This window comes from Megalobrama amblycephala, linkage group LG13, assembly GCF_018812025.1.
Source record: "Megalobrama amblycephala isolate DHTTF-2021 linkage group LG13, ASM1881202v1, whole genome shotgun sequence".
Taxonomy (NCBI): domain Eukaryota; kingdom Metazoa; phylum Chordata; class Actinopteri; order Cypriniformes; family Xenocyprididae; genus Megalobrama; species Megalobrama amblycephala.
In genome coordinates, this window is record NC_063056.1 from 35,566,073 (window position 1) to 35,578,551 (window position 12,479).

At 37.0% G+C, this 12,479-nt stretch overlaps 1 protein-coding gene across 2 annotated transcripts in view; it reads left to right on the forward strand.

Annotated features, from left to right (window-relative positions):
* Positions 1-4,527: 4,527 nt before the first annotated feature.
* Positions 4,528-12,479, forward strand: part of slco2b1 (solute carrier organic anion transporter family, member 2B1) — a 28,420-nt gene continuing 20,468 nt past the window's right edge. Inside the window, exons 1-4 of one of the 2 annotated variants that reach the window (XM_048152748.1) lie at positions 4,539-4,670; positions 5,626-5,713; positions 5,805-5,930; positions 6,679-6,778. In XM_048152748.1, the coding sequence (XP_048008705.1) occupies positions 6,707-6,778 (72 nt within the window). In that variant the 5' untranslated portion in view covers positions 4,539-4,670; positions 5,626-5,713; positions 5,805-5,930; positions 6,679-6,706. Of the gene's footprint in view, positions 4,671-5,625; positions 5,714-5,804; positions 5,931-6,678; positions 6,779-12,479 lie in introns of both variants that reach the window. The other variant, XM_048152747.1, reaches the window with a different exon arrangement.

Below are 12,479 nucleotides of genomic sequence, written 5' to 3' on the forward strand. Positions count from 1 at the left end.
TTGTCCATCAAATCTGATTGGTTGATTTGAATGTTGTTCCAGGATCAACAAAAATGTTGACCCAGGAACATGTTAAACTTCTGCCATCAGGAGCAGACTGAGACAATACCTCAGGCTGGGAATTTGACTCCATTCCAGACCACCTCCACTGCTGCTGCTGTCACCGCCACCCTGTTCATGTAATCCACAGGACTGCTAATCTTGTAGGCTAACCTATTATTTGTAACAGGAAGACTACCAGACAAATTATAAATTTGGCCACTGTGTTCATCTGGGAGGAAATGTATGCAGATTACAAAATATAAAAAATGGGACTGACTAACAAGTGATATATTAAAATATTAAACCGTAAAATGATCAGTTCTGATGTTTTCACAAAAATAAAGTTTTACAATGATAAACTTCACATTTCAGCCTTAGGGATGAGTCAAAAGTATCAATTATTATATTAATTTAAACAATTATTATCAATCAATTATATTAATTTAATAACATATCTTAGTGTCTTAATTGTTTAGATTTTTAAAATACATTAGTTTCTTGTCGATCCACTGGTTCACATTTACAATTGCGAGTTTGCTGCTTAAAGGCTCTTTCACACAGGATGCAACAACGGCACCACTGCACTATGAAACCCATTTATTTCATTGTCTTGTGCCGTGTGAGGATGGTTTGTTGCTGCGTTGACCAAAGCGCACGCGCAGCAGAGTGCACCATTGCCGAGCTTGTGCGCACACCGCGGTCAAAGTTCAAAATAGTTCATCCATAGACAGGAGAAAACAGCAGAAGAATGCAAATTCATTTTCTGCCAGCAGGTGGTGCTTTCGGAAGGTTAGAAATAAAGCGGTTTTGCTGGTAACTGCTGTACACAAAGCAACGCAACACCTGACTTTGAAAAATGCAGCACTCAGATTATGCTGCCTTCATGTGCTATAGGAAATTTGATAATTCCCACTTCTGAAGTCATGATTATGAGCTTATCGCATTCAAGATTCAGCATGTGCAATTTTATACCTTGAAACTATTCACGATAATTCCGAGAGCACATGAAGGCAGCATTATTCAATGAAATCATAGCCTTTTGAGGTTTAATCATATCGCAAAGCTATATTGCAATTCTTGTCTTTCCGTCCCCAAATTTAAGACCTCTTAAAAAGATAAATAAGACTTTTTTGTACTATTCAAGACTTTTTATGGCCTTAAATGTGATGCAACTTAATTTAAAAGACTATTTAAGGCCCACGTTTTAAAATATTTTGGTAACACCATTAGCTTGCTTGCACAAAGTGGACTTATGGCGATAGCTAGCATTGCTGTAGATGCTTGTGTGTAGGTAATTCTGACCGACCTGCTCCCTTACTGGCGAAATTATGGCTGTGATTTGTAGCACGCTCCCTCTCTGCTCCTCTGCGTTTATGCTCCAAAGCGAAATATGCAGTGCGTCCCTGACGTTGGGTCATGTGGTGGTGTCATTTTCATACCGCAATTGACTGGCCAAAGAGTATAGAACCCAAGAGGCGACACTCTGATAATTTTTGGGTAACAGCCACTAGATGGCGCTCCGGTAGCGCGGCCGCCATTATGGGGTGAAAATACTAACTGGACCATAGAATCCTTCACATCTTACTCACCCAAAATCAGCAAATTTCACTGCCAAATCAGAAGCGCAATCAAACAGTTTTTTAAATTTTTGAACAGTTTTCTTAAATTTTAAATTGTATGGCTCCTTCAGTAAATTTTGTATTGTCTCATATTTTATTTTACCAGTTGTGGAATCCAACCATTCATCCATCTGAGGTAATGTAGTTAGCCTACTTAATTGAGTATTTCGATTTTATGCAACTTTACACGTTTATTAATAGTAAATTAATCATTAAAATCAAGCTATTATATTCATATATTTACTGTCCAACATTCCCAATTTTTCTGATGCATATCCTTAATTTAATTTCATATTTTGGTATTAATTCAGTGTTTATAATGCTAATACTAGACCTTTTAAAGAATTTAACCCAAACTGACTGGGTTTCCAGAGAGCAAAGGTTTTTTGAAAAAAGTGGAAGACTTAAACACAAAGTAAAATAAACTGTTAAAGGGTTTGATGATCACTAGTGATAGTATTTTATTCTGTGTTGTCATCATTCAGGTTGGATTTTAGCTTTAATGTATTTTTTTTTTTTTTTTTTTAAGCAGCTGATATTGCCATAGAAACTAGTGGACTTTCACCACAAAATGGCGGAAACGCAGGGTCGCTGTTGGGTGCCGGTGTTGCAATGGAACATTCTATTGAGTGTCACTTCTTGTTAGTGTATATTCTTTGCTATGGCTGAATCCAAAATGGCACCCTAAACCCTCATGGTCTTCCTCTGAGTTTTGACTGCAGAATAAAGTCCTCTGCGTAGCTTGAAAACTTGTGGGCTCAGCTGAAGTGTGCATCGAGGGCACATAGCGGCCACAAAGGGGGTCTTGCGAGCACCCTTCTGAAACCTAAAATAATGAATGGGACACCCTAAGGTCTCGTGGACTTAACCAAAGAATATACACTAACAAGAAGTGACACTCAATAGAACATTCCATTGCAACACCGGTGCCCAGCAGCAGCCCTGCGTTTCCACCATTTTGTGGTGAAAGTGAGTCGGCAGTCCACTAGTTTCTATGGCAATATCAGCTGCTTTGTTAAAACAAAACATTCATTAAAGCTGAAATCCAACCTGAATGATGACAACACAGAATAAAATACTATCACTAGTGATCATCAAATCCTTTAACAGTTTATTTTACAGACTTTGTGTTTAAGTCTTCCACTTTTTTCACAAAACCTTTGCTCTCTAGAAACCCAGTCAGTTTGGGTTAAAATTCTTTAAAAGATCTAGTATTAGAATTATAAACACTGAATTAATACCAAAATATGAAATTAAATTAAGGACATGCATCAGAAAAATTGGGAATGTTGGACAATAAATATATGAATATAACAGGTTGATTTAGCAGTTGTGTCTAATGTCTGTTAAAGCAAAAATGTCCAAAAGTGGGAATTATGTGATAACGGACACAGCAATGCATCATGTATTATAAGATCATTATGTTTGTAGCCTGATCCATTAAAATGTACAATATATATATATTTCAATTCAGACCTAGTGATATATTATTACTATTACTCCACTAGGTCTGAAATATGTTGCTGCAAACATGTTAATCTTAAATGTATTAATTATTAATTTACTATTAATAAATGTGTAAAGTTTCATAAAATGAACATACTCAATAAAGTAGGCTAACTATGTTACCTCAGATGGTTGAATGGTTGGATTCCACAACTGGTAAAAAAAAAAAAAAAACATATATAAGACAATACAACATTTAATGTAGGAGCCATACAATTTACCGGTGACATAATTTAAAAACTGTTCTATTGCGCTTCTGATTTGGCAGTGAAATTCGCTGATTTTGGGTGCATAAGATGTGAAGGATTCTATGGTCCAGTTAGTATTTTCACCCCATAATGGCGGCCACGCTACCGGAGCTGTTACCCAAAAAGTATCAAAGTGTCGCCGGACACGCGCACGTGGCAGCCATTGTAAGTCCACAAGAACAAAAGTGCATAGAAGTGTGCCATTTGGAATTCAGCCTATGGCCCTGTCCCAAATGGCACATTCCGGACTTGTGGACTTCCTCAGAGTCCACACTTTGGTGACATCATGTAGTGCAGGCCTATAGGGCCATTGGTGCGAGTCCACGAGGGCGCATTGAGAGGTATTTTTGGGACAGACTCGATCGTCACGCCGGAAATAACGGTCTGGTTGTTTTTTGACAGGAGCTGCAGGTTCTGGGATAATATTTAGCATAGAGAACAGGTTTCTTTTCTTTTGCAAAATATTAGCTCCATGTCAACTACACAGCCTGCTTTTGCTTATGCCACCTGGGCATTAGACAATATATACATGCTTATTTAAATAATGTATACAATTGTAATAATACATAATGTTCCATTTGAACTAAGATTACAATTTTAACACATAATAAACATGTGCATGAGTTTCAGATGAATTTACAGGTTTAAATATGTTTACATATGACTCAGTAAAGACCTGACATTCGGTTCTATTTATTTAATTAATCTTAATTCGATCGTATTATTCAACGCGCTATTATTATGTTTGAGATATCAACCACTGGTCGATGACCATAATGTTTGTATAAACTGTAGGTAACAACTGGTAAAATGTACACCTAGGTCATAAAAACCGTAATGATACCTACACTTAAATATTTTCTTCTCAGCCATGTCATCAATTGCTCTTGAGCGAAATCTCCTCCCATTCGTTGTCTCATTGGCATTTCGCAAGGATTTCTGGGTAGTTAAAGTGCGGAGCCTGCATCTATGCGGGCTTCGCGGAAGACCGCTTCAAGGGTACAAAGGGGGCGTTGCTGAGCACACTTCAGAGCGTTCAGCAGATGCTGAATGGGACGGCCTACGGACTCGTAGACTCGGCGAGCATGCGCAATTTAAGTCCACGAGACCGAAAGTCCACATGAAGTGCGCCATTAATGCACGGAGCGTTCTTTAGAACTTAAGCAATAAGTTTGCTTCTTACAAAGGGAAGGCATGGTGCTCACTTTCTGTTTAATTCATTCAGAAGAAAAGTTATTGTTTTTCTTGAGATTTTGTGAGTACTTCATATTTCACCTTGACAAAAATTTATTTTTAAACTTAATGCCTTTATAATGTTTAATATTTATTCAAAAGCGAAACACTATTATAGGAAATGGCTATGCGCAAATAAATGCTACTCTGCCGCCACCTGCTGGTTATAGTGGTAATTGTCTTTTATTTTTACATAAAAGTGTTTTCTATCAAATGTTGAATTTCCTACATCTTGAAACGTTCGATTTTACAAATGGTTACAATCTCAGAAGAAATCTCATGAACGAATAATGTTTGTAGTCATCACATTAAAAATAACTTTTGAAGTGCTGGAAAAATGTTTGCGTGTGCGTGTCTAATTACAGTTTCTAATTCAAACGTTCCCAATAGCTTCGTCTTTGTTGCCATTAATAAAACTAGTTTATTGGCAAATCAGGCAATTAGGCATGATAACTGCATTAAAATATAAATACAACATTGAAAAGTCTACAATTTTTTACAGTTTTATGTCGATGTACAGCAAGTGCAGAATTATCAGCTATGGTAAAATAACGTAGGCCTAGTTCTAGATAGCTAGAAAAATGTATGGCAATATCAATTGAATTAAAAAATATATATTTATGTGCTGCATAGATCTATATAAGTAATTTCTCTCTTGAACTCTTGAAAGGCTTTGCTGTAATCATGCCATTTGAATGACCAGTCTTGCCTTTCATATTTTTAGAAACAAAATTGAGTGAGCAATAAAATCAGATGATCTGATACACATTTTTTTTTTTTTTTTTTTTCATATATTGACTGTTTCCAGAATTTCTAGCAACATCAGAATAAAATCTAGGCCTAAATATGACCTAAAATCGAACAAATTGAATGATATTTATTTATTTATTTATTTCGTGTCTTTTAATGTGGTGATTTTGTAAATTAGAGTTGTGGTTTTAAAACTGTACTTTGTCTCCATCTGCTGGTTATGTTAGGAAAAGCAGGACAAGAAAAGCACGGCATGTGGTCGGTTAACTATTGACAGTGATCAGTCAGCTTGAGATGTTTGCCTTGCCTTCAGAGGTAACATTAATCACTGACAAAAACTTTTTGTTTGTTTTTCTTTGTTTCTTTCTTTCTTTCTTTCTTTCAATTTCTTTTTTTGCAACCCCAGATGAAATCACAGCCAAATACTTTGATTGCACAATCCTAAAAGCCCGCCCACCGCAGATACTTAACTTCCTAAAGTGAAAGTGTGTACCTAATGTGACTTTCTCCAACTCTTCAGTCTCAGCAAGCTGTAAGTACACTTTTGTTAATTCATGAACTCAAGATGCCCAGATAGCTTGGGCATGCTAATATGTCATAATTGTGACATAAATCTAGGACAGAAAAGACTCATGGTTAGACTAATCAAGATTTGGACAATGAAGGATAAGGATGTTGTTGAGAATGTAAATGAAATATATATTCCTATAGATATTTGTTTTATACTTAAAGTAGAAACTAATGTATTCTTTAAAAAAAAAGAAGTCAAATTTAGTCTCAGTTCATATTTTCTTATCCTGAGTGTACTCAATAATTTGTATGTAATAGAACATGTACAGATGATATTGGACACATTCTCCCCAATACTTCTATTCTGGAGTTGAATTCAATTAATTGAAAGTGCTGAAACAAAACCAGAACAAAGCACTACAAAGACCCCTTTATAGTAAGTCTTACGCAATAGTGACATAATGAAAAGTTCTGCTTTCCAAGTTCCTAAGAAATAAACAGCTGCTTTCATGCGAACAGCAGAGCACCTGAAACACGTCATCATAAAAAACAACTACATGTAATCAAGTTAGCTTAAGAACACAAGCATTTTCTGCTCATTTTAAATAGCTTGCAGGAAACAACTAACTGATTGTAACTTTCAGCAGAGTGCAACTTTCCACATTTCTAGATTAAAATGAAAGCTAAAAAAGCAAGTTGTAAAGAAATCCATATTTGTTTTGCTGTGGAAAGGCAAGATACCTTTAATAGTTTTGATTTTATTTCTCCAGAATGTGTTGCAACTTGTGATTACACAAAATGACAGCTATTGAAGGAAACCCACAGACAGCGAGACCTCGCAGATCAATAGGTCTCTTTAACAATATCAAGGTAAGGTTCCAAAAACAAAGTTCTGTCATGAAATTCTAGAGGGCGCAGGCTGAAAGGTCCTTCACTCAATCTGCTTGCAATCACATCATTCTCTATAGGGGACTGCTGATATCAGTAGCCAATGAGCTTGCTGCTCAACCTTCAAATAATTGGTCAGCATTTGCTATATCAGTGCAGCAAGCTTTCAGAAATGCTATATTGTACAGCAGCAGCATGTCTTACTTGTTCACACACATATATATACATATACTCACAGTTGCAAGAAAAAGTATGTGAACCACTTGCAGAATCTGTGAAAATGTGAATAATTTTAATAAAATAAGAGGGATCATACAAAATGCATGTAATTTTTTATTTAGTACTGTCCTGAGTAAGATATTTTACATAAAAGATGTTTACATTTAGTTCACAAGAAAAAACAAATAGCTGAATTTATTAAAATAACCCCATTCATAAGTATGTGAACCATTGGTTCTTAATACTGTGTGTGGTTACCTGGATGATCTACGACTGTTTTTTTGTTTTGTTTTTTTGTGATGGTTATCCCTTGTTTGTTCTGAGCAGTTAAACTGAACTCTGTTCTTCAGAAAAATCCTTCAGGTCCTGCAGATTTTGAGATCCGTCTTTTCACACTGAGGACAATTGAGGGACTCAAACTTTATTAAAAGATGTTCAAACATTCACTGATGTTCCAGAAGGAAACACGATGCATTAAGAGTCGGGGGGGGGGGAACTTTTGAACAGGATGAAGATGTCACAGTTTTTCTTATTTTGTTTAAATATCATTGTTTTTCATTTAGTACTGCCCTTCGGATGTATTTAAGATAAGTTTGTACAACATTTGTCTTCATATTTCAGGCATATTTCTGCAAAGATATTTAGCAAATTGATTTACATTTACACCATGTTGATCACTTCATGTGTGGTGCACTTGGAATGGAACTTTTTTTAACCAGATTGTTAATAAAGAGAATGTTACTTAAATCAGATTGTAGTTAAGTTTTCAAGGTGACTAGTTAAACAGTTAAAAAAAAAAAAACGAAATCGTGAATCGGTCAGTCGTTCTGAAAAATCGAGATTTTATTTTTTTGCCATATCGCCCAGCCCTAATATATATTGACAGTAGCAAATCCCATACTTGCTCAGCAGCAGCAGCATCGCAGATTTGTTCCAAACATATCCTTTACCATGCCAAACATATAAATATCCCTAATTATATACAAATGTGACCTTTGGAAAAGCTAACATTAACTAAGCAAAAATTATTTAATATATATAAAAAAGCTGTATTTAGAGGATTTGCTACAGCTTAGCCTACCCACTGACACATCTTTTGATACATCTTACCCCTATTTAACATTTGATATTTTATCCATGAAGAAAACAGCACACTCTAAAAGTCTGGTCACATTAGCATAATTTTAGAGAAATTTGCCCTGCAAATGTCTGTTGTCTAATGTTTATCATTAATAGTTTACCTATGTATGAAGTACAGCTCTTACAGAAGTCACTGTCAAACCAAGCACCTTTCTGTTTGTCAGTGCAGCAAATTTGATTTAGTTACTTTAATTACTTAGTTACTTTTGATGGAAAATAATGTGATACTTTACTTTTGCATTACTTTTTCTCATTTGGGCTAGGCTTGCTAGTTTGTTTTTAATAACAACAAAAAAAAAAAAGTTATATTTTTAGCAAATGTAAAGGTCCTTTCCCACCAAAAGTGAGATGAATAAGCCTCAGGTTGAAAATCACTCCTGTACAGTAGAGGGCGCAGCTCAAACAAACCTTTCAGAATTACAAAAGGATAGGACGCAGGAGAAGAAAGGTTAATACTCTCCCTGCGTTCCATTCGGAAGGGCTCATCCCTATGCCCTAATCCCTTCAAAGGGTTTACCCTCCGGAGTGAGAGATTCGAAGGGATGAAGGGTGTAGTGGTCAAAAAAACTCTTCTTTTGGAACGCACTTCTGCGTCATCTTAACGAGACAATCAAAGAGTTGTAGATTGTGCAAGCTGCGCCTTTTGTTTAACGTTAGTTTATTTATTTATTTATTTTAGGTTTATCGCATGTAGGCTATATTGTATCTATGTATTTTAAACATTTGAATGGACTGATAAAGGGAGCTGTAAAGTATTTTTGTTGAAGTACAATGTCATTTTGACCATAATGATGCACCAAATCTAACTTGTATAAATAATACAGTAGTATAGAAAAATACTATACATACCTTTATAGTTAAAATCGAACTCTGAGCCTCATGTACCCATTCTGTGACGTCAAACAACTTCCCTGTGCAAAGGATCATGGGGGCCCGAAGTGTCCATCAGTTGTACTCTTCGAAATCCTTCATTCTGAAGGGCCCTTTGAAGTGGCCAGTTTTGAGCACTTCGGTTTGGAACGACCCTTCAACATGGCGTGCATGATTATTTTCACTCCAAAGTGCCCTTCGGAGGGCGATATATCACGTTTGGAACGCACTGTCTGACTGTCCAAAATCGCATATTCTCATAGAGAAGGTACTTATTTTGAATAAGTACTCCACGACCGCTAAAAAAGTACCTTCTATATATAATATGTATGTGTGTAGTATGAATGTAATCTGAACGTATTACATTCACCATGCTGTCATTGCACATGACCTTTTAGCGTCAGTTCCATCGCTTCACTGCCATTCACAAATCCTCTCCTTTGGTCTCATGGGATAGTAAAGTGTCCATCGTATGCACATTTCAGAATCTCGGCTGAAGTAGTACGTCATCTTGGTACTTTTTCCCTATGCTTTTATGAGTACTGAGAATTCTGACATACTACTTATCTCAAATACTGTTTTTCACCTACTATATAGTAGGGAAGTATGTGATTTCGGATGCAGCCTCTTACTTCAGCAATAAAAAAAAAAGAAACATGATGTTTATTTAAAGTCATTTTTGCTTAGTATGGTTGAATTGGATCATCGAAGGTTAGCTGTAAATACATTGGTTAATAAAGTGAGATTAAATACATAAAGTATATTTGTTTTATTTAATGGGAAATCAAAGTAACTTGTGTTACTTATTTGAGAAAGTAACTCAGATATTTTGTTTGTACATTTTAAAGTAATGTGGTACTTTACTAGTTACTATATGATTACGTAACTCACGCTACATGTAGCCCCCAATACTGGTCACAATATATACATGTAACATGACACTGGGCATCTGCCTGCACTGTGACATGATTTGCCAGTCTACAGGTTCGGTAGTGTTTTTTTTTTATTTTTATTTTTTTGGAAGTGTTTTAAAAAAAGTGTAAACACCGTAAGAATTTCTTCAAACCTATCTAAGCAGTGATGGAAGCTTCTTTTAACAATGCACTATTTTATTAGAGGTGTAACTAAGTTAAGTTTCCTGACTTTATTAGTCTCCTTAGATTTGGCCAGGACAATATTAATTTCCTTATATTCACTGCACATCCTTATATTGTTCTTGTTTTAAGTTTATCTCATTACTACTGTTACATGTCCGCTGTTTTGTGTTTCTTAATTTGACCTAGTTTTCCACATTGTTTGATTAGTCATTTACCTGTATCCTGTTAATTACCTTGTTAAGATGCTTTTTTTGTTGAAAAAAAGGTGGCCCAGAGGGCCTAACAATCTTGAACATACAGTGCTTCAGTTTCTAGTGGCCACATAGAGACCAACATCCTGGAGAGCAGAACTCAGCTGAGTGCTATAAAATTATGTTTTATTAACGTAGCTCAGGAGGAACAAGTCAAATAAGCTACCCAATCATTACGTCATCTTAATGATTACGTCATCTCAACCAGCTGTCAACAATCTGTAATCAACGAATCAACCAATCGGCATGAGTTCTGGCCTGTATATAATCACAGTCAAAACTCACCCAAGCATCCTCGACAGTTTCCAGAATCCCTCCACCACCCCGTCTTCTCACACTCTCTGGGTTACTTCATATAATCTAAAAGGGGGGGGGGGGGTACTCTGTGTTCGGGCCGATTACCGAGCTCGGAGCCCTCTCCCCGGACAACACGCCAAATACGTTTACCAATTTATTTACCTGACTTATTTGTAAGTGTGAACTCGTGAACCCTCGCATTGAGGGGAGTATGCTTCCACTCATCCTAGGATCTACTGAGCGCTTGATTATTTGCACTGAGGAGGCTGTGCGCTAAAATACCTCATACAGGGAAGCACAAACCAGCCTAGGGCTGAACCTCAGGAGGAGGCCGCTGAAGGCCTACAACCCATGAACAGCTTAGGGAACTAAGTACTATTACACAGACAACCCAGCAGGGAAGCACAAAGTTCAACCTAACGGGTAGACCATACTGTGGACAAACAATAATGGAGGCCATAAAGGGGGCCTACCTAAATAGAATTCTTCTGGATTACATGATTCACATATGAAAATTATATTCCCTCATACCCGAGGAATATGTATTAAGACACACAGTACTTTCCATAGGAACATCTACCTAATACAATCCAACGAGCAGTGTACTTAGTAAAAGAACCTTTTACCTCTTTACACAGGAGGAGTATAACATACGCCATCTACTGCTAACGAAGGCCTAAGCGGCCTATGAGCTCGGCAGAAACATAGCATCAGCTCGTGACAGTGTTTGAGGCACCAACAGGGATGATTAACCACCCTGTAGGAGGTTAAATCATCACCTGGGGCCCTGGCCAACCAGAAGTGCTTAGTCAGGAAGACTGATAATTCACAGTAAAAGAATTATACTACCACAAACGCTAATATGTCCATAAAGGCATATTAGCGTGAAAAAACCTCTAAGACACTAGTGTTAGTCTAGTGGCCGTAAGGGTTCTAGGAATACACAAAAGTTGTAAGTTGTAATAACTTCAATTCTACTGAAGGAGTACACAGCTGAACTCCAACATGCTACATGTGAGGCCCGTAGAGCCTACCCTTAGCAGACATGTGGCATCAGCCAGTGGTGACCATAACCATACCAACCGTCAGGCCATGCAAATTATTTTTAATGCAAATAATGCCAACATACTTCACGAGAGGCCTGCTAAGGCCTACTCGAAGAGGTGGTGCATGGCTCATGGCAGCAGTGGTTTTATACAAGCATTATGCCAACATATCCTCTAAAAAGGAGGCCTTGAAGGGCCTACAATTTCAGAAACAAGTGGCAAACAGCTCATTTGAACGTATAAACACAAAAACTTCACATAGTCTGAACTATTTGTACAGGCTACTCATTTCGAAGGCTGCATCCTCCGCAGGTCACATTTGAAGGCTGTATTCATCATTGAGGCTGGCTCATTTAAGAAAAACAACTGTTGGATTGCAAAGTAAGAAAGAAAATACAGCATTTTGCACCTCATGAAGAATAACCATCAATTTTATTATGGTTACTTTTCTTAAATAAGACATCCTTAATGATGTATGCAGCCTTCAAATGCGAGCTCCGGAGGACGCAGCCTCTGAAACGAGATGCAGATTCGAACAGTAACAAAGGCCTCAGTTTTACCGTATCAATTCCAGCGCGAGTACTTGTCTTTTGGAAGTGCATGCAAAGTGGATTTGCTAATATGTCATGTGAACATGTCAACAACACAAACCAAACTCTTCCAGTCTCAGCTTTTTGAAGCTCGGTCTTCCAGTCTCAGTGTTCGAAGGCGGGTCAAAATAGATGTTGTTCGTGAGCAACCGGCTGCCATTATGCAAATTTTT